The sequence below is a fragment of the Diuraphis noxia genome, unplaced genomic scaffold, assembly GCF_037042655.1.
Source record: "Diuraphis noxia isolate RWA-SAM2 unplaced genomic scaffold, SU_Dnox_SAM2 contig0004, whole genome shotgun sequence".
Taxonomy (NCBI): domain Eukaryota; kingdom Metazoa; phylum Arthropoda; class Insecta; order Hemiptera; family Aphididae; genus Diuraphis; species Diuraphis noxia.
In genome coordinates, this window is record NW_028301714.1 from 37753910 (window position 1) to 37780627 (window position 26718).

Below are 26718 nucleotides of genomic sequence, written 5' to 3' on the forward strand. Positions count from 1 at the left end.
ATGATAAAATGAAATTAATTAACTAATAATTTTGTTGAGTTATAAATTATAATAGATTATAGGCTACAGCTTTTCAAATTAAAATCTGCTTATTAAAAATATTCTGAATAGATGCATGTTTATTGTAAAATGTTTTCAACAGAAAACACTTCTGCATACTTCAACTATTTTTAATTTCATAATCGTGATAAAGTCTATTTTTTTTTTAAATTAATTTTCACTGAAGCAGTAAGAAACTAGGAACAACCATTTTTTATTTACAAAAAATCATTTCGTTACATTTTGTTTGAAATTAAAACATTTATAACATCAAATCGTTTATAAATCAAGTGCTTCTGAGATTGTGTTAATATCGATTATTTTTTACAATATCTACGTGTAAATATCTATTTTTTTGTTTATATAATATTAATCATCTATATAAGACGTGCTAAATAATTTTATTTTTATTTTTTAATCTATACAGTCATTTTTCAAATCATATTTATAATTGTTTATTTTGTGCTTAATTTTCTTTCAAACATGTATTTTATATAAATATATATATATTATTTTTTTGTGCGTAAGTATGAAATTGTGTGGAATTATGCTTGCCAAATTTCTACCATTTATTAATAAATCCTGTGGTTAATTACTTTCATTATGACTATAAAATCCCTGAAATTTAACTATTTTATTCATTTATCTACCTTACGGCGAGGATAGAGTTTTTATAGAAATATTAAATAGTAAACATGAAAAACAATATTAGTACCTATGTTCTTAAACCTCAATTAAACTGTTTTAGGTACCTAATTAGTAATTAAATTATATTTTTTCTTTGCATGTTTGTCGTAACGTCGTGTTGTATACCTGCTACCTGCATGATGCTGATATGATTCATGATTATATTATAAACAAAGTATAAACAATATTACACCTATTATATTTATTGTCGTTTTTATATTCTTTGTTAAAAGTTTTAGGAATTTTTTTGAAGTAATATGTATAAAATTATGTTACAATATAGTTATTACTTAATATCATTAGCATGTTATGTATACATGTTGTATTTTTATGAAATTTTGCATCAATTGTTCGTATCTATTGTACGTAATTAACTATACAGTATAAATTATACTGATACCTACTCCATAATGTATTGTCATCATAGACCTTTATATACAGTTATACTAGTATATAATGTGTAGTATAACACCTATCTACCACGAGGAGTAACAATTATCGTTTTTTTTATACAATAATCAATTCAAGGTGATATTAATAATATTGTACATATTATGTATTGTTTCTTCTATAACAGCAACAACAACAACAACAATAAAAATAACAATAACATGGTATATCATAAAAGATAATAATATTATTATCGACGGTCCAATACAGATAATTTAAACGGAACTCCCGTGCCTAAAATATAATACATAATATTTTTTATCTTGGTAGAAAGTTGGCAAACGTTTTTCACTAATATAAAATATTTAACGTTATAATACATGTCGCAACATTATTGACGGTTATTATTATTATTATGTTTATTATTACTATTATTACTATTATTATTAGTAGTCGTAGTAGTAGTATTAGTATTATTAGCGTTGTGCTTGATGGCGGTGTTGGCATTCTGCAGTCCTCGGGGTCTCCGTTCCAGTTGTTCTTCGCCGCAACTCTCTTCGTCCGCCTCAGCAGCGCGCTCGGCCACGTCGCGCTGCGAGTCTTCCGTGCCGGTAGACGAGCTGGGTGTCTCGGCCGCGTTCTCGTCGGGTTCCGGTGCAGCCACCTTGGTCAGCCGGTGTACGTTAGATCTGGCCGGTATCTGTGGCGGTTCGATGGCCGTCCCGTCGTGGCCGTGGCCATCATCGTCGTCGTCGTCAGACGTGGCCGTGTCACTGGTCGGTGACGCTACAATTACGGGTGGCGGGGCGCGCCTTGCTGGCACAGCGGGCACGCAGGATGGCTTCGCGGGCAGCGGCGGGGGCCGAGTAACGCCGTTGACGACCGACGGCGGCAAACACTCCCGAACTGTCTGGAAAATATGGTCGGGGCTCATCAATGTTCACAATGCTCGCGAACCCGTGGCAAAAGAGGATCGTATATATACATATATATATATATATATAATATATATGTATAGGTAGGTACTAATTATGATGTTAGGTTTATTGACGAAAATTAATGATTAATGCATACAACAAGGGTTCTTAACCTTTTCTACATTTGGGACATCATTGCAGTATAAGTTATAGCCACGTATCCTTTACAGCTTCCCACATACAAAATAAATCATTTTTGATTTCGATAATTAGATACCTGTTTGATATTTAATTTGAAAAAAAGTGTTATTATAACGAGTATACTATGATAGCTATAAGAATGACTTATTATAGTCTAGGTTCTATAGTTTTTGTATGAAATATAATAAGCATAAACATTAATAAAGAATATATTATAATAAAACCTCCCAGTACCACCGAGTAACCATCATGGATGGTTAAGAACCCCTGGAAAATACGCCTAAAGGCATAGCTAGCCTGCAGAAGTTGTGTTTAGAGTAAGCAGAATCTTAATAGGCATACAAACTTGCGGGAGGCTTATATACCATATACTTAGGTACATTATCTGTATCTACTTAAAACTCAATATTATGATAAAAAAATTACTCTATTCTTATTCATTAAAATTAAAATGCAAAAAGCTATACACCATAAATTTGAAATGCTTGTGCATAATTTTCGAAGTAAGAAATACAATTTTTAACAACAACTATAATATAGTATATATCTGTCTAAAAAATAGTTTTACCGCCTAAAATTCTATCATCTAAATATATTAAATATTTTATTCCACGTACAGAGCTGTGAATTTGTAAAACTATATAAAAATATGGATATTAAATCTAAAAGAAAATATAGTTTAAAATGCATTTATATATCCAATAAATGCACTAAAATAACATACATCTAACATTTTTAAAAACTACGTAAATCATCATCGTAATCTTTAAAATTATAATATGGTAGGTATCCTTTTTAAATAAAAGCTATATTTTTATATTCATATTTAGTTAAGCTTAGTGGCTCTTAAACCTTAATTTAATGCAGCTCTTTTATTGAATATTAGGGTGTGTATTTGCATACCCTGCACGCCCATATAGCTCCATCTATGACGATTATGTCGGTATGCATGTAAGTATATAATATTATATATACATAAGCGTACAGTCACCTTTGAACCACTGCACTATGCCACAGACTTTCACGCTGAACGAGCGAAATGGGCATTGCTTAAAAGTTTTTTTATGATTTTTAACGGAATCCGTATAAATAAACTTGTCCTAACCTGATTTAGGTGGCCAAATCTCTAATAAATATCGTAACACGTTCACGGGCTGTTGGAAATCGATAGGTTTTTCTTTCGCTTCGCTTTGGACCATTAATACTGGAGCTAGACATATGGATAAATTTTGTGCTGACATCTTGTTCCGCGGGGATTGCGATACGACAAGTGCCAGATGGTCCATAATATATGTCAACGTAGCCTTTGTAAAAAAAAACACGCATATTTATTGTAATTAAATAAGTTATTGTGTTACATTTTTATTATAAACAAGAATAAATATATATGACATACTCTATTCAACTTTGGCAGGCAATCTAAAATCGATAACATCAATTTGGCGTTGGCCTGTGGATCGTCAGGCAACAATACCGTTAGTGCATCAAGAAGCATTTGGTATAGACAACGAGTGAAGAGAGGTTCGGGAAGTTCTCTCAAATAGTCTTTTAAGACACCTAAAATCGAAAAATATTAAAAATAAATAGTTGAACAATTGAATTGTTACTGCATTTACCTGTGATTACGTTAATATCGGGCACGTTGTCTGGTGATAAATCCACAGTTCTCGGGTTACGTTCGAAAGCTTCTCGAAGAATCCGTTTCTTAGAAGCGGACCCACAAAGTCGATAAAGACCAATAATGTCTAAACCCCTACGTTCGACCTCTTCAATACACCTACGAACAATAACTGGAACGGATGCTGTGGCAGGTGCTTGTGCTAATGAAGATAAAGAACTAGAAATTGCTCCACTTTCACGAGTGACTACTGACTCGAGATCAATACCTTTATACATTATTAAATAAAGTTTAGAATATTTCCATTAGTTTTAAAAAAAATATTAATAACAGTAATGTACGTTTATGTGATTAGTACCTAATTAATTGAAGTACATACCAAATAGTCCAGCAGTTTTCGTTCTCGGAGGTAGCGTGATTGAAGTTCTTAATGTTTTTCTGATAAAAGTCTGGTAAGGATCGGTGTGCCTTAACCGTAAATATAATGTACCCCGAGGTTCAATTTTTAAGGCTAATTGATGTACTGGACTATCTCTAACTAAAGATGCCAGATGTACTGATCCTTTGTAGCATAACTTGTGCCTGTATTGTTGGTCCCATGAATATATTAAAAAGTCTAATTCTTTGTTTGATAGTAAATCTAATTCAAATGTTTCATCCCAATCAAAAACAAGATCACCAGTGCGCACCACAGTTCTGGCTTTGTGCACGCGATCGCACTCCAAAACACAATACAAGTCTCTTGAAGTGCCAGTGGCCGTCATAACTATAAGAATTATTTTTCAAAATAATTTTCTAATTTACATCAACTTAAATGACTAGGTATATTAAACTATACTAACCATTTGTAGGTTGACCTGGTAATACGGTAGTGGGAGTCGCCCTGAGGCCTCTGCCAGCCAGTAGATGCACCCATAATAAACCACTTATAGGTGGGGCATTGTCTATTGTAGTCTTTTCAAACTTGTATTTCAAGAATTCTATTTATGAAAAAATAAATATACATTATATATATATATATACATCTTGCTTAAAAAATAAATTACAATTAACTAGAAACGTTTCAAGACTAAAAATTTACCAGCTGGATTAATTTCCAAAACTCTAGCTCTGTCGGCTTGCAAATCTGAAGTGGACGATGGACTTCGTCGACCTAAATGTTTAGCTTCAAGTTCTAAAAGATGACGAATTCTTCTTAATGACGACGTTCTAGTATGTCTATCTAATGTCGACGTCGTTGCTGAAGGTAATGCTGGAGATCCAAGACCTCTAAATGGTCTTAAATCAGCATTAGTTCCGGAATAACTCATCAATTCCGAATGCCTAGTTCTTTCTGGTAGGTTTTCGGCACTAAATGTAAATCTTTGTACTTTTTGTTGTTTTAATGATGGATCACAAACGTTACGTATACGATCATAAATAGCACTGGTCGATGGTGCTCTACTCATCCACGCTCTATATTCGTCAGCTGTAAATACACTAGGAGAGCTGACTAATCGATTTTTGCGCCTCATTTGAAACTCGGGAGCACTAAGATTACCATCACTATCTTCATGATCACTTAATAAAGAGGATGATATTTTAGGATTGTCCTGTGTATTGTACCGCCTCAAACTACCTCTCAAGCTGTTAAATACATATTATAATTAATTGTTAACAAATTCTATAACAATATTATAATTAATTTAATACATGCAAAAAAACAGGGTAAATGGATGTCACTCTGTTATACAGTAGTTTACAAGTGGGTTACTGTAGTGGATGGAATTAAATCTGAATTCAATGATTTAATATCATAATATACGAAAAACGATTCTGAGCGGAGACGGTTTTTCAGTATAGGATATTTTATAGTTTTAAACTATATTAATTATAATGCTACAATTTCAAAAAAATTTTTGGGTAGGTACCTATAAAATAAATTCCAAATTTATCAAATCAGATTCATTATGTACCAGGCTCAATCAATTATTCATAGTATAAATTATTTATTATGTATTATATTTATTATATATTATTATATTTATTATAAGTCATTAATGACATTAACTATTAAAATTAGAACACAAAGTATATTTTAGAAATTTCAAGTACCCACAAATAATATTTTTAAATTACAACAATATAACTAAATTTGTTATTCTTGGTTATTTAATTTGTAATTTCATCCAAATTTGAACTTAAAATAACTATAAAAAAAGCTGTGTTAGACTTTTGTCACAGAATTTACTACTTACGTGGAACCTAGTTTAACATTTTTCATCCTTAGCTATAAAAGTTCAATATTTTATAAATTTTCAATTAAAAAAATGTTGTCAACGCCCTAACTTGAAACGGTTATAAAAAAAAAGAGAATATGTATTTTTAATATTTTCCAACTGCCATTATATCAACATACGTTGTGTTAAATTTTCAAGTTTTTTGACCCAATGAATAAAATTATATTGACATTTACAGGATAAAAACTGACAAAAGGAAAATTTCAAATGTCTATAAATAACTTAAAAATAGTTCAAATATTTTATCAAGTATAGGAATTGAAAAAATAAACATATGGTATATTGGTATAAATTTCAAATTTCTATAATTATTCGTTTTTGAATATTAAGAAAATAAGAATATCGATGTGAGATAAATTGAGTGAATATCCAATGTTGTAATTCAAAAGCTCATACAAATTTAATTAGACTTTCTCGTAGACATTTTTTATTTGATAAAAGTAGATAAACTCATGAAGAATCTTGTATTGCATTTTCAAATCTTATATTTGAAAAGATACATTTTTATGAATTTCTAACTCAAAATAAATTGTTAATTTTCGTGATTTTTACGTATTTTGTCAAAATTCGAACTTTAAATCCTTATAAAAAAAAACTGTGGCTATGTATTTTTAATATTTTTTGACTGTCCTTGTAACAATATATTAGAAACCTTGCATCAGCTTTTTTACCAAACGAATACAATTTTACTGTCATTTATAAAAAAAAAACTCAATAGATTGAAAATTTCAAATGTCTTAAATAACATTTTGAAAATTTTATCAAGTAAAGAAAATGCCTGTATAAACATTCATTGAAAATTTCATATGTCTACAGTAATTTGTTTTGGAGTTACACCAATACAAAAATTTGTTCTCAAAAATTGATTTTGCGTAAAAGTTCCCATTTTTCCTTCATTTTTTTTTTTGTTTTTCCCGGTGATTTTGAAAACTTCTAAGAATTTCAAAATTTGACCTTCTTAACGCACCAACTAGGTTCACTTTCCAACCGAAAAAGCTACTGAAGTTGAACATCGAATCATTATTTCGACAATTTATCATGTACACAGACACAAAACAATTAATATATAAATAAATAAACATAAAAACGCACATTATTGTAAAATCCATTCATTCATCGCTCCGCTCAGAATCTAATATCTAAAATACTAAATTTTTTATGTTAATAAGTAATAAATAATACAATGTCGCGCACCTCGTGTTGAGAGATGATAGTGGAGTTCGTGGGGTACGAATGTCTCTTGGAAGTGAATTTGATCTTAAAGAATTACTTCTAGATATTGTGGAACTGCCCTGAAATCTTGATATATTTGAAACACCTAAAAATATAAATTTAAAAATAATAAAAATTAGTGTGTTGTTATTTATCGTTTAGATCAAACCCGATATTTGCGAAGAACCTCTATAGTAGTATGGAGAGGTAGAAGTTACTTTGGTGGCTTCGGTATCTGATGCATAATCTAGATGTCTAGGTAATGTTCTAGACGAACCTTGAGAGTATTGTGAAACTAAACGTGCACCGGATCCAGCGCCAGCACTACTTCTAAGTCCGGATCTCATCAGTGTTTGTGATTGTCGATATGGTCCTAAAACCAAATTAATGTGTATTTGAAGGTATGTATAAGTACAATGTACATCGAGTAGAATATAATTGTTATTGATTGACTTACTGTTTCCATAATCATATTCAGATCTAGGTAGATATTGATCTGAACCAGATCTTGGAATATTATTACGGCGATATTGTTGCTGTGTAGTTGTTGCTGACATTCTTCTGTTAGTTGAGGATTGTCCACCTGGACAAAATGGATGTACTTTTTCAGCTAATGATTCTAATGTTTTAGGATATGCTTTATCGAATGGTTGAAAATGTTGAGGTTTGGGTTGTTCATTAGAAACTGGAGGATGAGGAGGCTGATACGACCAATTATTTCGACGATCCAACTGAAAATAAAAAACAAGTTTTAATTTAACGAATTATTTTTAATTATTCATAGGATAGTGAACATGTATACCGTCGATGCTTGTCTCCTTGATTCTGGAGGTCGTGAATTGTAGTAGAGATCTCCAGAAATATCGCCATTCGAATCCAAGGCAAGTTGAGACTGTGATCTTCCTCTTGATTCTCTTCGTCGTTGTTCGTGCATATTTTCTTTATTTCTTTGATTTAATCTACTATATATTTAATCTTTGTTTAATTTTTTTATAATCTTATTATAGGGCATATATTACATTTTTTGATAAATATATTATAAGCCTCTAAATTGTGATTTATGTGTTTAAATTCGACAAAAATAAATTTTCAATATATTATATAATGCACTAAATAATTGGTTTATTTAATGTATTTGTTTCGTAATTATTTGTAATTAACTGTTATTATTTATCTACTTTGATGTATTATGGATTATTAATAACATTAAAATGAATTATGATTCAATTTTATTGACCCTTTAAATATATACTCGTAGTGATTTTTACTCTAAATTGGGTATATATGTATGAAGTATGTAATGTATACTTAAAAATATTATTATAAAAACCGTTGACTGCATTATTACCGCCGGCATCCATGGTTGCTCGAAACACGACCGACGGTAACCGTAATTAATATGGTTTTATATTAATATATATGTAATTAACTTTTATTATAAACTTTAATTTTATTGATGTATTTTTTATACATTTTTAAATGTTTTTGTTTTCAAATACAATAGTATAAACGAATTTGAAATGACATGGAAAAATGTGCTTGGCATGTAGCTGTCAACGCGCTTTAAAAAATATTTTTATGATCTAAATATTATTTAGAATTAAGATATTATATTTATAGTACTATTTTAAATGTATTCACCCTGTAGTCATATATGATTTCATATGCATATCATCATCGTCATCATCATGCTGGTCATCTGATTCTCTACTAAGATCCTTCTTAATCACAACAACTGGAGGTTGGTGACTTGGCATGGCTGAAGCCAATGAAGCATTGACTGAAGCTCGATGAATACCTCTTGTTTGTCTTAAAGCTAATACCAATCGTCTAGGTATTGACATAATGATCACAACCTCGTCTACAGCTTTTCTTGTAACGTCAACTAGGTTTACAGCTAATACTTCATCACCAACCTAAATATTAAAACACATGTTTTTATATATTATAGTGTATAATTATATAATGTTATTTTTATCCTTTTATTATCTTATTAGATATTAAGTTATTTATTTTATATTAATTGTAATCACCTGTATACATCCACTATTATATACTGCTGATTCAAGAGCTAATCTAGATATGAATAAACCATCGTGACGATTTATACCGTTACCTTCCCGAATGTACAACCCTAAAGTCTGTCCGGGTCTCTTTATTATCTCAACTAGATTAACTATATGGTTAGAATCCTATAATAAAATTCAACTCAGCTTATAAAACAAAATTTATAATCTTGCTATTAAATTCACTTTTGACTTACTTGAAGCATAAGAAATTTTTTAGCCGCATCTGTAGCAGTTTTAGTGAGGTGAATTCTCGGGTCCAGTATTCGGACAACCATTTCACCTCTACGTTGTACAGCATCAAGTGCCGCTGCTGTAGTTGCATCATACTCATTTTCAATGGTATCGATTAATCGAAAATCTTCTTTACTTATTCCACTTAACTAAAAATTTAAAATTATTATCTACTCATAACACTTTTGTAAATAATTAATTACAAATGTACTAAAACTAAAATGTAATTACTTTTCGGAAATCACTCTGTAACACTACTGGCAGTGCATCTTTAGTTTTTGTTCCAGCCGGCAATGGCTGTTGACCATGTCTGGATGTTGTGGCCAAGTCTTGGGCTCGATCACGGCCCTGAAAAAAAACAACAAAAATGTAATGCTTGTATATTATATATGTATATTATCTACTTATTGTTTTTAAAATTTTGAATAGTATTTGTACAAATACACCAAACTAATAGCATATTATATTTTTAATTTGTGTTAACTACGACCTCGACTAATTTTTACTATCATTTATCCATAAAAAAATAATTTATTTCTGCTAAAGCCAATTAATACCTAATGGTAACGATGATTTTTGGTACACCCAATCGTAATGTTTTGCCTCATTAATATTAATCTAGTATAGTAAAAACCTATAATAGGATTGTGTCGAGTGTATCGTCTACACGATTCATACATTTTGCTGGATAATTTTAAAAAAGTGCCGTATATCATGATATACGTGCAAAACGATTTTACATACATAATATATATATATTTTCATCACCGACCTTTCTCGATATGAAGAAGCATCCCGAACTTGAGTCCCTGTCACACATTTGCAACGATTATTCGCCTATTCGTATGTATATCATTACACTTTGTTGGTGCTCTATAATATAATATCGCACTCGTAGTCGAGTGTGATGTACAGATGTCTGTTACATACGCGTTATTTGTTTTCTCGTTGCACCGATTTTGTCTTTAACCCGGATGAAAACATAAAACGCTATGCCGTCGACCTGCCAGGGAGCGTGTACGCACCGTGGGAAAATGATTTTTCCAGGACGCCCATCCAACAGTGCTCCGTTTTACACAGGGACTGTACGCTTGCGTACAGACACGATTCTCGTACGGTATTATTGTGCTCGTACGATATATTGTTATTGTCGTGCGTGTCGGCACACGAATGCGCCACCAGAGGGTTGGACACTGTTGTACGGATATTATAATATTGTCGTTTAATAAACGATGCCGTACACTGCATGATAATAATACATAACAATATATTATATTGCTTATACGCGAGTCGTGAACGAAACAAATCCACACATGTCATGTATAGGTATATATTTTAGTAGTTATATTATAATATTTACGACGTTTACGCATAAAATCGTATAAGTATAAATCTGTCGCTCGACGTTGGTAACGTCTGTAAAAGTGTACACAATATATATATTTATATAACATTCCTACCCTTGGACCAATACTACTACTACTACTACTACTACTACTACTACTACTACTACTACTACTACTACTACTACTACTATACTACTACTACTGTGCTGCTCGTGAGAGGTGGTGCGCGTGGTGCGCATAACGTAGTAAAACGCGAGAGTGTGCGTACTCGGAAAACTGACGTACACGGCGAATATGGGTCAATGAAAAGCCGGCCCGGGGAGGAGGGAAAGGAGGAGAGCACGACTCCATTCAAAACCTGCGAGGCCCATCAATTAAAACCGACGTGCGCCTTTGGACATATATAATATAAATGACGTATGGTCTAATATGCCTCCGTAGTATACCTATACTCATTTAGTACTCGCGTAAACCTACATTATGTATACCGGCTGGTCATAACATTTTAACGTACTGCGCATCGTTAAGTTTGTGCTTTATGCGATGGCTGCTAGCTGCCATATCGCACGCTGTTTGCGATATATACATGTAGAGTAATATAGTAAATACCCACAGAGTTGGCAGACTGGCAAGAAACTTTGCCGTTTTTCTTCCGGGAAACTTTTGTAATAATTGGATCGTAAAAGTTGGCCGGCATCACACACCACGTATTGGTTTACCTCCATTGGTTCAATCTATAATACGGAACTCCAGTGTGTGTGTGTGTCGTGTATTTGTCGAGCACACCTGAGGGATAGACTGGTAGAGGTATATAGTTAGGCGGTAGGTACTGATGAGATCAATATAACGTTTTGCTATAAAATGTGTTATTAACATTTTATTATTTTACGTAAATACTATAAAGCTTATATATGTATAATATATATATATATATATATATATATATATATATATTTATTTATTTATTTATTTATTTATTTACTATTCAGTATAATATGTGTCTAGGTTTCATACTTTCATTTATACATAAACAATGTCCATAATCCATAAAAGTATGATATGACTGTACTGTATTTTATTTCATTGTATAGTTAAATTAGGCCATGATACTTAATTGTTAGCCGCAGATTCCAAAAATATAATTTCAATAGAAATAATTCATAAAAGGTAGTATCAAATTGTGGTTGAGAACAATTTTTTTGAAACTCCGAAGATGATATATAATAATAATTTAAATAATACATGGTATAATATTACTAACTTCAATCTGTAAGTGTCCGAAATTCAATTTAGACACCTATACCGGTAAGTAAATAGTAGACTACAGGTTTCGCTGATATTCTTACTATTGCCATTAACATAATGTATAAAGTCACATGCAATACCATTTCCATAAATATGATATACTTGTATGCATTATATTTAGGTACTATTAGGTTATTGATATAAATTGGATAATGGATATATTGGATATTAACATAATATAATATAATTTATTACATTGTATACGAAGCCACTTAAGCATAGATACGCTATATTTTCTATGTATTATGTATATATGATGTAAGTATAAATAATAGTGGGTAACCACTACACTTACCTTTATGTTATATAATATAATAAGTGTCGATAATAATTTCATGGTAGTCAGTTAATCGTTATTTAACTTAAATAAAAAAGGTCTACTTTAGTCTTTAATCATTTTGTAATATAGTATTTATACTATTATGCTATAAAAAATGTATAATACTAGTATTTATTACAATTGATAATTAAATCGTCTAAATCACATAATTCCTTGCAGTTTTTAAGGTAATAAAAATTATAGTCATATGTAGGTAGGTCATTTGCAGGCCACCAGAGTGATTAAAAATCAGCATGCTGCAAGTTAAACTGCAATTATTATTATAGCTCTATCAACTATCATCTCTAGTAAAGTAGTAACTACCAATTATTTGGTTAAAATTAATAAGCATCGTTGTGATCCTCTTATTCTGGGACAGTGGAACCATTAGGACTTTAATATACATATACGTTATAAATGTATAATATATGCAAAAATTACATTCAACTAATTATTGCCCGACCCTGCTCCTTCAACCAACACACCTAAACCAAAATAATCTACGTAGATAATCATTCCTACTCGCTGGATATTATTGACTATTAATACCACATTTTAAATGTATTTAGGATTTTAGGACATAGGTAATGAATAATAAAAATAATAATATAACATATTATCAAACCGACGTTAAATAATTTAATTCAACAGTGGAGAAAGAAATGTGTTGATTTTAATATAATGATTTTTTTAATCATATTTTATTTTTTTATTTTCATTCAGAAAAGGTACTTAAAAGTTGCATCCAGCATAAATACGATCAGTATTATACTCTTATTAATTAGAAATCAAGTCTGAATATTAATTAATGATAACTAATAATCCCTTTTCAATTTTTTTTTCCAATATAATTATTACCGAAAACAACCGAAAAACGTCGAACAATTTATTTTGAAGTAATATCGTAGTATCTAATAGTATTTGATAAATTAATAAGTAACATTATATAGTAGTGTGATATAAACGGAATCTGGTACCTCGGATCGTTTTTAAAAAGATAAACTAAAATACGGTTACGATCTATTACCTACAGTTTACACCTATATACCTATATAGTTAGCTGAATGAATTCCAAAAATAACAGATGAGTGATCATTGCTCAACTCCGGTATTTTTTATTTTGCTCGTCTTTTTATAGTTATATAATATATATACATGTATTATATGGGTAACGATTATCGAAGAGTTGAAATGCAATATGTACGCGTTTTGTTTTAGTTAGTAAATTCAAAGAATCGACACTCTTCTTTGTACCTAATCATTTTAACTAAACACAGTTGTAAACTAATAACCATGTAGTTGATGCTCCAAACCTGCTTCATTGAAAAAAAATAAAAAAAAATTTATATTTAAATACAAAAATGCACGAATCTTTAGTAGTCATACGCATTTTTGCACTGCGCACCATCGAAATCACTAGGTAGTGTATATGTGAGTATGCTAGGCGTGCGCAGGGGAATGTAGGGTATGCAGTTGCATACCCTGAAACTCTTTAAGGGGCAAAAATCGACTCTAGAAAAAAAACCTTTTTTATGCAAGTAAAATAATTACTAATTAGTATGTAAAATTTGTAATGATAACAAATGATTAAAAATGAGAGAAATTATATCAGACTAACGGTAGTGACCACGTTTGATTTACGTATAAAATCATAATAAGGCGTTTGCTATAAGTACCAACTGGCAACTAACCACCGTCCGACGTATAAAATAATGAATTCTATGACGACAAAATTATAGGTGATAATGAGTTTTTCTGAAGCGGTTTCATTTTTGGCTCAAGTGAATAACAAGTAACAATATTGACGATAATAAATCTAATTCAAAATCGCATTGTCTTACTAACATAAAAAGTAAATAAATAATAATAACGTAAATATTTACAGATATATTATTATGTAAATAACTATGATATTTAAATCATTGTAAAAAACAAGTCTTTTTTTAAATACGGATTACCCTAATTATTATTTATAATATTATATGGAATTCAAATAATACTGAATTAGTTTAATTGGTTTTTAGTTATTATGTTTATTTGTTTTCATATTATCATAAAACTATTTAAGTTTGAAAATACTAAATTAGGTACGAAAGAAAAATATAAAATATGTTTACCATACGAATATTTAATAGTGTGCCCTAAGTCAGTTAAGAAACGTAGTGCCCCAGCTCAGTCAGGGTTCGGATATACGCTGTCGAGTGCTATTAACAAATTGAAACACCCAGTTATATTAGTTATCAACTACCAGGTATTTGCGGAATACATACTTTTTGTATTTTGTCATGGTATTTGGTACAATATTTTTTTAATTAAACAGTGAGACATTTTAATATTTGTGTATTATATAGTTAGCCTTATAAATTATTAGCATTTTACATGCTTAAAATAACTTTCAGGGCATGCCAGTGGCAGCCTTTTTGCACACCTTGAAAAAGAGGTCTGCGCACACCTATGGAGTACCTACCTACTAATAGTATTACTATTATTTTTTACTGGTATACTATTTCAATAGTACCTACCACTACTCAGTGCCATACTAATTATACCACGATGTAGAGAATATATCTTCTCTACGTCGTTTTATTTATAATAAAACCAATCAACTCAGTGCCTACTATAATGGCTCAAAATTCTAAATAAGTGATCGGGGTGGTGGGGGATGGTCGGCACTACTAGTACTACTATTACTACTATTACTACTAGTTACTACTAAACGTGCATGGTGCCCATGTGATGTATACGACTACGTTTATCGAGTGATATAATAATCATATAGTGTGATATAATGGGTAGCTTGCGTTTGTGGTGGCTAAGGAAAATGCCGCGTTTCCGAAATTGGGTCAGTGCTACTGTGGTGCTACGTCACGATCGATATAGACGGCAAATGCTCGCACGCCCTCTCAATATCAACTGCGGTACTAGTGCGCCGCAGTCCGCCTTATCAACACAACAACAAATCACTATCAGTCTCGTCTCGCAGCCCGTGTTCGTTCAAAAACCTCTCGACTCTCGCCGCTCTCGATCAGTTACTTAGTTGAGTCCGCTTATATACTTAATTACCATTAATGTTACTAATGAGTTTTTCGTCCGGAGTATAATGTTTATTAGTCATAATTAGTTAATCTCGTTGTCTGCCGTTGGTACTTTACGTGTGTTTGAAACACATCAATTAATGCATACTCAAGGGAATGATACATGCAGCACTATAATTCGGATTTAGAGCTCAATGTTCCGAATACTTGGAACTCGCTCATTAGTGTACCTATGATATAGACCTCTAGGTAAGTGTACCTGACAATTGATTCGAAGATATTTCTAGCGTTTGGTTTGTACAAATTTCATTGATCCTTGACTATCGAAATTTTACAGAACAGAAAAATGCATTCGTCGTGTGGCCACTTCAGTCTAATACAGGACGGCTGTGGTGCTATATCATCGGCCAAAAGCACCGTAGACGCTGTACCAGTATTCACCAAAAAGACACAAAATACTCGAAAACCAAATATTCCAGATGATGAAGCAAAAAACTTTGATATTGTTAAAGCTACTCAGTATGGACTATTGAACCGATGTAAAGAAATAATTGAAAGTGGTTATGACATAAACAAACCAGATCCCCAAAATATTTATCTCCTACATTGGGCCGCGATTAACAATAAGATTGATTTAATTAAATATTACATTTCAAAAGGCGCAGTTGTAGACCCTGTTGGAGGTGATCTACGAGCAACTCCATTACATTGGGCTACTAGGCAAGGTCATTTATCTGCAGTGGTATTATTAATGAGCAAAGGAGCAGATCCGTGTTTTTATGACGTTGAAGGACGTGCTTGTTTGCATATTGCTGCACACTTTGGTTTCACAGCAATTGTAGCTTATTTGATTGCCAAAGGCGTAGATGTAAATTTGCGCGATAAAAATGGAATGACTGCTCTCATGTGGAGTTCATATAAGTCCTTAGGACTTGATCCAACTAAACTTTTAATAACCCTTGGTGCTTCTATGTCCATACAAGATGATGTGCATAGGAACACTCCACTTCATTGGGCTCTGATTAGTCGGAATCCTACAGCCATCAGTATTCTAGTCATGAGAGGATCATCATTGACAATTAGAAATTCAATAGGATGTACCGCTTTAAATTTAATTCATGAGTCTAGATCAGAAGTGTGGATAGGATTGAATACACTAAAAATTGTGGATGATAAAATGAAGCCAAAGAATATTTTATCAAAATTAAATGAACAAACTATATCCATTATAATTGTTTCTCTAGCATTTTATGTAATTGGATTTATATTGGACTCTCACATGATATATGTAGCAAAATTATGTTGTTTGATTATTGGCTATCTCATTATGTATAAACTAAACCGTACATATGCATCAGTATCCAAAACACTGCCTGTGTCAGTTTATTTTGCAACAAAATTTTGGATGTATGTCACTTGGATATTTTGGATACTACCAGTCATAAGTTTCTGGTGTTCAGTTGGTTTTTTTGTTACTACATCATTGTTGTGGTATAACTTTATGTACAGTTGGAATGGCAATCCAGGATATGTGCCGAATACTAAAAATGATCAATATACTGCTATCATTGAATTGGCTGAAAGCTCTGGATTTAGTTCGGATGTGTTTTGTAGTACATGTTTGATTAAAAAGCCAATCAGATCAAAACATTGTAATATTTGTAATAGGTAAGAATAATAAATTCATTTTATGAACAGATTGTTTATGTTTATTTGGTTTACAGATGTGTAGCAAAGTTTGATCATCATTGTCCTTGGGTGAACAATTGCATTGGTATTTTGAATCATCGTCACTTTATTGGTTATCTTATATCCCTACTTGCAGCATGCGGTTTTATTATTTATGGATGCATAAAATATTTGAATATGGCAAATCAATTTAATGAACAAACTTTTCATTATAATATATTTTATGTTATTTGGGAAATTCTCATACTAGACTCTTGGGTCAGTTGGATTATGATAAATGCTATTTTACATTCAATTTGGGTATCAATGCTGTTAGGATGTCAGACCTACCAAATTGTATGGCTCGGTATGACAACTAATGAACGTATTAATGCTGCACGTTATGAGCACTTTATTCCACATGGAAAGGGATATAAGAGCCCTTATAATCGTGGTAAATGTCAAAACCTCTTGGATTTTATCCAGTGCCATTGTATTCGTTTCAGATTTTTAAATGAGAAAGTATGGTTCAATTATTGTGACTTTCAAGTTTTTAATGAATTAGAATTGAATTTTCCTGCTGTAAAACCTGATTTGGAATATGTTTGAATATTTTGATTATATTTTCAATTAGCAATAAATTGTAAACTACTAATTTATTAATATTAACGTTAACATGGATAATAATTCAATATTATTAAATTTTATTGTGTTTTTTTTTTTTTGTATGTGATTTGGCTTAATTCCAATAATTATTGAACTGTATAATATGTAAAATTTTGTAAGATTCATAGTATTTTAAATTTGATTATGTATGAGAACTGATTAAATTTAAAAAATAACACTTAGTTTATTTTTTATTTCACTAATTGTTAAATTTAAAAATTAATCAATTTATTATTGATTTAATGTCTTGAAATTCTATTTAGAAAATTATTTTTTTATTTTTATGTTTATTTGTGTGAGAATTTACTAATTTTTTACCAGCGGCTAGTATATGAATCAATAATTGTATGTTTGTATCATTCTTATGTACAAGGTATGATTATATAAATATAAATTACTAATTTCTGATAATGCCATGATTCAGAGGTAATAATTTATATCTGGAAATTCGTATAATTGTAAATGTTTATTTAGTTATTAAAAAAAAAGGTTAGATAGGTAACATATAATATATCCTTAGGGCTTAGATATACATAGATACCTATATACCTGACAGACCTTATGAATTACTGACTATATATAATATATGTAATGTAACTATATAATGACTAGGGATAGGATTTATATGCATTTGCATGTTTTTTTCCTTTAGTCCAAATTGATTGGTTGTCAGATTTGTCCACGATTTGACTTATTCTCGTTTAAATCGGACCAATTTTTTTTTTGCATATTTTGGACATAATGCATATAATTGCATATTCATAATTTTTTTTAGAATTCGATATTTTTTAACTAACATTTTTTAATTTTTATAAGTTATTGTTAATTTTAAATGGTACTTCACGAAACCGACAGTTTTTGGTTTACCCGTTGAATTTTTGTAAATATATAGCATAAATACTACCTATTTTATCTTAGGTCAGATAATATCCGTTTGTTACCTTATCGTTGGTCGGACGACCGGTAGAATTACTTACACATTGTTATAGGTAAAGTGAGATAGCAAAGAAAAATTGTATTAGTACGTCGTGTGTTGCGTAAATGTGCGGACGTTTATACTTAATGATTTGAATGGTTTTAATAACAGTGTCCAGTATGCATATATTGGTAAATAAAATGCATATTTTACAATTTTTTATTGCATATAAATCCTAGCCCTAAATTAATGACATACAAGGAAAATTTTAAGGAAATTTTAAAGACTAAATTAAAACTCTAAGGAAAATTCAAAAATTTAATTAATTACATTTTATATCATTAAAACCCTTCTGTTGATATTATTTACACCAAAAATGTTTTCAAACATTAAAAAATCAACATTATTTTATACCTAATTAAATTACAATAATTTTAAATTTTAAACTTTAAGGAAAATTCAAAAATTTAATTAATTACATTTTATATCATTAAAACCCTTCTGTTGATATTATTTACACCAAAAATGTTTTCAAAACATTAAAAAATCAACATTTTTTTATACCTAATTAAATTACAATAATTTAAAAAAGTTATTTTGTCATTGTCACTTATTATTAAAATTCTAGTTAGTTTCTAAACCAGATAACTTTGAAAGGGTTTCAACCATATTGGTTTTAAGTATCTACCTACAGTTACTAGTTACGCAGACATAGGCATGCTACCATTTTAATATATTATGTTTGTATATAGCTAGTATAAATTAGGTCATAACTCGTGGGAAATTTGTTAAGTACAGGTAGGTATGCTGATGAATACAACCATATGCTAAAAGTATGAAAAATTCAATAAATTAGCTCGAAATTTAACTGTTGATGATAATACACTAAACAATATCGGAATAAAGTAAAGCCTGATCGCGGTAATTGCAGCTTGCCTGTTGGAACCGAAACCGCGTTATCTACTTTATTACAGATTGGGTTAAACTTAATTTCTTTTTTCGGGTAATATTATAAAATTTAAATAGGTATGTAGGTACATATTATAGTCGCAAAATGTTTGATATTATATATATTAATTATTGTTGTATAAGTACTTACGTATGTCTAATATCCACATATTATAATGTATTAATATGTAATAACTAATAAGCTAGTTATCTCTAAATTACTTAATTATTTACTATATATGGATGTTAAAATGACTAGTAAAATACATAAAAGTAGTTTAGGCATTTGACAAAGAATAAATCTTGTATGTCAAAATGTTTAAATCAAGAAATATACATTCGTTAACTATAAAACTATTTCCTACCTACCTATAGTTTAATGTGTATGTAGGTAATTACTAACTAGATACCTATCTTAAAATGATTCTATTTTTAATTTTTTTTATAAGTTTAGATGATATCATTCGTAATTTAATGTGTTTTTATAATTTCAAGTCAATTATTTCTGAAAAAGACAAGAATCAATGCATTTATTAAATATTTGAGATTGAATTTTATAGGAAATCGATTTTTTGTATACCTACGAAATAATAATAATTGCATCAAAATAAAAAACGTTGTTTAATGTATTATGTGTTATTTAAAACCGAATTAGTGCGATATTATGAGTGGATTTTAATTTTTAATGCGAATTATATACCTATATTATATAGGTAATAGGTATATTTACTAAAAAATTTTCCTAATACCAATACGTAAATTATTAATTATTTAAACTGAAACTTATTATGGTATATCGAGTTATGAATAATACCACAATAGACTTCAATATAAATAGTGTTTTGAATTAGGTACAAATAAATTCAACTTAGATCAATTTCAAAAAGTATTTGAGTGTCTTTATATTTAATGTCTTTTCATAATAACGCTCAAAAAACAATTCTTAGTAGTTAGTAAAGCTCAAATTGTAAAAATAACAAACCACTGTAACCATTTTTATTCTATACAAATTACATTAGGTAAATTTCTAAACTTATTCCTCGAGGACTTAGCCACATAGGTCTTGGGCAACAAAATAAATATAATAATATGTAAGTATAAGTAGTATAACTCATGCATATAATATAATATTTATCTAGTTAGGGAGTCTTTACTTAAGCGACACATGATTGACATACGTATACCGCTGGACACTGACAATGTCATGAAATAGATACTTAATAGCCGCTTTGTTCAATTATTATAATTGACGGGAATAATTCTTAAATGTTTATAAAAAATAAATTTAATAAGTAAGTAAAACCAAACGATTCTAATTGTACAATATAATATATTATGTATACGTATTTACATATTACATTTATAAGAAACACAATTATTTAAATTTTTTTGGTGAGTACCTATAATAAATAATAATGACAAAAAAAATTTGTAGGTACGATTTTATTTGGTACTTTTAATTATTTAAACTTTAAAGGGTATTAATATTTTAAAGAGTTAATTTATTAATAAACTATTAATTACCATATTATGTATTTAAAATTTAAAGGACAACAGCTAACAACTCTAATAAATTGTTCTTGTATAAATGCTTGAGTTTTGATAATTCTTAATTTAATCACGGAAGTTTATTTTTATTATTCCATTTGAAAAATGTGTCATAGAAATTTGTAGGTAATAATCTGTATTAGTTACCTATAGCATTTAATTTATGTTTTTTTTTTATTGGATCATTTTTGTTGATTGCTATCAAATAGTACCTATCTGTGTGTTAAGTGTATTATACTGTTTAATAAATAAAATTAAACGACATCATCAAATTATTGCATTCAACTTAATATAACCAAAAGACCTCATGAAGTCACGACCATAATCTCGATGACTCGATCGCATAGGTAACCTCAACTATAAACATCAAGGCTAAAGGCTAAAACGTCCTATATATTCGAGGTGTTTTTGTTTCCCGTCGCAAAACCGTGTACGGCATTTGTCGATGCCATAAAATTGATGAGTTACCACTTACCCACTGGCCTAGATTATGGCCTAGGCTCGTGGGTACCAAAAACGTTTAAAACTAAGTAACTATTCATGTCGTGATCATAGACGTGCGTACCGTGGGGGGTGCAGAATGTGCATTGGCACCCCCAAAATTTTAACGTGATAAAAATATATCTTAATTCGTGATGAATAAAAAATAAAAAACGTAAAATGTTTTTAATTTGCTTGGAATAACCTATTATGGCGATAACAGCTTCCTTTTATATTGACTACAAAAGTACAAATAATAAATACAAATTAAATAAATCTCTTAAATAGATTGGTCTTAGATCCAGGAAAATTCGAAATAATACATAACTTGGTAGTTAGTACACTACACACTAATATCATTTTATACCTGCCGGCTACCACTGATTAATATATACATGTCTTGTTAAGCCTTATAAACTAGGGCCCATAAATATTATTTATGTGTATTCCCCCCCCCCCCGACATTCAGGTCTGCGCACGCTTATAGTATAACCTTTTATCATATTCTGATTAGACATTGTAATCATGGTATCATTCACTACCTGTCAGGAAATTTCCAGAGTTATGCCCATTTAAACATTTAGGTACACGACGCAACAGACGAGGTAGTTGGATAGCTATAAAAGGTACCGCATTACAATAATTATCCCTCCTCCCACGTTAGTACGCCCATCAATTTCGAAAACTTTTATATTCTGAGGGTAGTGATGATGAATGGATTGATTTTAAAATGAAGTTTTTTTTATTTATTTTTATCCGTGTCTTTATGTTCGATCAGTTGTAGTAAATAATAATTCTTCGATTTTAAACTTCAGTATCTTTTTCGGTGGAAAATTCAATCTGAATGGGGCATTCGGAAGGTCAAAATATAAAATTCACAGTATTTTTCAAAAATATTTTTATAGATAAATGAAATTTTCGATTTTTATTAGTTTTTGTTTTTAAAACTATCGAGTTTGATTAAATAAAAAAATTTTTGCTCGGTCAAAAAACTGTTAATACAAGGTACATAGGTTCTTCAAAAATTGTTGTAAGTGGAAATTAAAAAAAATACGTTGAGCGAAAATTCACAAAATTTTTTATGAGAGTGAAGTTTTACAGAATTCGTAACAATCACGAAAATTCGCAAATTATTTTGGGTTAGAAATGCATAAACAATTTCATTTTTATGTCAAAGAATTGAACATTTAATACAAGATTTATCATAAATTTAAAATTTGTCCACCTTTATCAGAAAGTCATATTAAATTTTTATGAGTGTACTTGAAACTTTTATAGTAGACTTTATACACATAATGACATTATCAAATGAAATTTATTTGACAAAAACTATATATAGTAGGTACTTACGCCTATAATATAATAAAATAAATTATATAATATCATAAAATACCTAGGTACCTATCTACTTGTTAATATAGACTGATAGACTGTTTTTAATCAGAATCGTTTTTCATACACAATGATTGAATATCATTGAATTAATATTTAACACATACATTACAGTGATTCTTTAGATACTTTATGTACAGCAGAACGTTTTTTACTCATCCACTTTTTTAAATCTGCGTATTTTTAAGTATTAAAAATATATCATACATTTTTTAAATAGTGTTTTGTGCATTTATACTGACTTTTATTTTAAAATAATATGTTTAGGTATATATGTAATGTCTATAAATTATAATATGTGTTTTGTTTCTCTTATTTTATTACATTGTTTTTAAAAGAACAATTATTATTACATGTTACAGTCACATTACTCATTTCTCTTTGATCCTTTTTTCTTTTAGTCTATTTAGCCGTAGTCATTATTACCGATTATTTTTTAATGTACCTGTATAGCACATTTATTGATATTATATTATATACAATCTTCACAGATTTCTACAATGTAAATTGTATAAATGGTAATTGGTAGACAACAGACATACTATTTATATACGATTTTGGACATGTATATATATACAAGTACATTTTAATCTAATTATCTCAGTTATATGATCGTTATGTTGTTTAGGGTTTATCTTTTGTAATTATATAGGTGCTCACTGTATGCGTTGGTGTCAGCCGATGGATTTTAATGATTTTATAGGTGTGTAATCGGATACGATTTTTTTCACAAGAAAGGATGAAATTTAAGCCACATTAAAATACAACGAAAACAAAAACAAAAAATGAATGACTTGTATGTTGCAAAATAAAATACTATTTATACGGGTTGAGAAGATTCATTTTCCATATATAGTATACAAAGTTCATTGTCATTCTTATGTGTTTAATCTAATATTAAATATATACAAGAATATATTATAATGCACCACTGGCCGATTTTACATTTACATTTTTCACGATATTAAAAGCAAACAAATGAGCTACGTTAAAATGTTTAATGATACGAGTAGCTTTTAGGAAGGATGTTATATGTATATTATAAATGCATAGTAAAAAATCACAAACATTATTTTCTGGAAATCCTGATGCATTAAAAGAATCGAATATTTATAATATAAATATAATGACTATAAAAGAGTGTTCAGATTGGTTCATGAAGCAAATATTCACACACACTTTTTCATTTAATATTTAATTAGTTCTAATTCTGAATTTTGGAATTTTTAAGCATGTAGTTACAGTACTGTTTATTTTCAAACATTTTAGATTTTGTATACCACTATATGAGCGTCCTGTGATGATACAAATTTATATTTTAAAATGAAAATTACCCTTTTCTCGGTAAATTGTAAAGTATCTAAATGATCTTTTGGAAAAATAATGCATCTAAATCAAAGTTCAAACGAATGATTTTAGAGTTCATTAACTCTTTGTACCTACTGAGGATAATAGATATTAGATATAGTATAATTTAAAGGTTCATGAATATATTATGTGAAAAATATTGTGGACTATGATGATTTAAAAATGACAGTAATAGGTAATTATATATATATATATGCCTATATATATTTTTTTTTAATCTAGTATAATAGAGTAGCACGTAATTTCACGTTGTAGTATATTTATTTTAATAACTTAAAAACTACTTGAACGAATTTTGATTAAAATGCATAATCAATCATAGAAAAATCATAAAAAATCATATGTTTTACAATTTACAGTAAATATGGTTGTTTTTTATTTGGAAAAAAAATATTTATATCACCATAGGACACTCCTTATTAAATGATTAAAGAGTCTAAGTATTTTGAAAATATGATCTTTAAGTAGATAAGTAAACTTAAAAGTATCTAAAATCAAAATTTGAAAAAAAACATTATTAAAAGAAAAAATGGTGTTGATGGTACTTGGTGCACCATGTATCACCCTGTATTATATATCTATATAATAATATAGTGTTTGGAAGAGGCATATAAAATAAATATTTCTTGGCCGACGCGCGACGCAATAAAAGGACTATATTTTTTTTCTCTTCCTTGTCGAAATCGTTGCCAATCCTCTTTCTTATGTCAACAAATATCATTTTATGCGCAAAGCTATTTCTATATACAAGTAATATCCGAGCATATTATACTTGCACACACATGTGACAGAGTATATCATTTTTAAAGGCGACGGACAAATCGAGAAAAATCGAGAAAATGATTTACATAAACATTATATATATATATATATATATATTTTATACAATACACATATAAGTGTGAAAATTGGCGAAGACTCGTGTCGCCGTCTGGGCAAACATTGTGACATTTCACTACTCGATGGTATAATATAATAATACAACATTATACGTATGTTGTTATAATAAATTATAATACTCATAATAGGTGTATAGGTGCAGACACTGCAGTGTGAGACGTAATTTAATATAATAATATGTTAAATGATAACGTTAATAATATGCATTTATGGGTTTAATTTTTGAAAAACTTTTCACATAACATTTTTGCCCTGATGGCCACACAGTTTAAAACAGCTTAGAAAGTCCAGTAGAGTTCAATTGTATGAAAATGCGTGTTTTTTTTTATCGATTTTGTTTTAAAACCGTATCGGCGGGTCGACGGGTATCCTGCTCGCAAGAACGGCGCGAGTGTAAAATACCGTCCCCGTCCGAGACGCTATGTAGATATATATAAATAACATAAAACCTTAAAGAGAATCTGTTGGTTTTCCGGTATTTTTTCACTCTGACCTTTAGCATTTCCCCGCGAAAAAATAAGAAAAGTTTTTCACCATGACGACGTCAGTGCATCAGCCGTCGGAAAATTACGTTATAGTTGTTATAATATTTCTTTGTATATTAAGTATACATAAATAATACTACATAATAATGACTATTACGGTATATATAATATATAATGTGATTCATTATTCAATATTCATTTGCATAACATTATAATAGTATACCTATACATTTGCGTTGAACAAAAATACAATCAATGTATATTTTAGCAGATGCTTATATTACCAACAGACCGAATTATTTTCAAATTAAAATCCGGAGACGAATACTTAAGAAGAAAATATAAAAACTCGACCAACTAATCAATTATTTGACCATATATTTTGTATTGTATATTTTATTCTATGGTCAACCATATCGGCATTAGCTGACGTCGTACACATCATATATACATAGCTAAATGCCTCAAACGAGAAAATTATTGTAATGATATTAAACTTTTAATTACGTCAAACGAATCCGCACACATACTAGCAATTGGCAAACAAAAATAATGTTCGATTTAAAATACAAAACGTAATACGTATATTACGTAACAATAGCAATATATATTGTGTTATATTGGACAATATAATGTGAAAATACGTATGAGTGTATATAAGTAGCTGAGTAAGGGTGATTAGTTGCCAATGTGGTACGA

General features: G+C 29.6%; 2 protein-coding genes across 6 annotated transcripts in view; one reads left to right on the forward strand and one right to left on the reverse strand.

Moving 5' to 3' along the window:
- Positions 1–1255: 1255 nt before the first annotated feature.
- RhoGAP100F (Rho GTPase activating protein at 100F) overlaps positions 1256–26718 on the reverse strand; it is a 34308-nt gene continuing 8845 nt past the window's right edge. Inside the window, exons 1-16 of one of the 5 annotated variants that reach the window (XM_015519841.2) lie at positions 10416–11055; positions 9875–9991; positions 9607–9792; positions 9377–9535; positions 8985–9259; positions 8146–8305; positions 7801–8074; positions 7513–7716; positions 7326–7449; positions 4934–5478; positions 4695–4832; positions 4232–4618; positions 3851–4120; positions 3631–3791; positions 3340–3538; positions 1256–2022 (exon numbers count right to left, since the gene is read on the reverse strand). In XM_015519841.2, the coding sequence (XP_015375327.2) occupies positions 1508–2022; positions 3340–3538; positions 3631–3791; positions 3851–4120; positions 4232–4618; positions 4695–4832; positions 4934–5478; positions 7326–7449; positions 7513–7716; positions 7801–8074; positions 8146–8305; positions 8985–9259; positions 9377–9535; positions 9607–9792; positions 9875–9991; positions 10416–10463 (3762 nt within the window). In that variant the 5' untranslated portion in view covers positions 10464–11055 and the 3' untranslated portion in view covers positions 1256–1507. The other 4 variants (XM_015519839.2, XM_015519838.2, XM_015519843.2 and 1 more) reach the window with 4 other exon arrangements.
- On the forward strand, positions 15574–18154 carry Hip14 (palmitoyltransferase Hip14). The gene is made up of 3 exons (XM_015519844.2): positions 15574–15897; positions 15986–17316; positions 17373–18154. The coding sequence occupies exons 2-3, from the start codon at positions 15995–15997 to the stop codon at positions 17923–17925; spliced, it is 1875 nt and encodes a 624-aa protein (XP_015375330.1). The 5' UTR covers positions 15574–15897; positions 15986–15994; the 3' UTR covers positions 17926–18154.

What these genes read in the sequence shown, in the direction of transcription:
- Hip14 (XM_015519844.2), top strand. Translation starts at nt 15,995, where the DNA reads ATGCATTCGTCGTGTGGCCACTTCAGTCTAATACAGGACGGCTGTGGT. An exon ending in CATTGTAATATTTGTAATAG is followed by an intron (nt 17,317 to 17,372) that starts GTAAGAATAATA and finishes TTTGGTTTACAG; the next exon opens with ATGTGTAGCAAAGTTTGATC.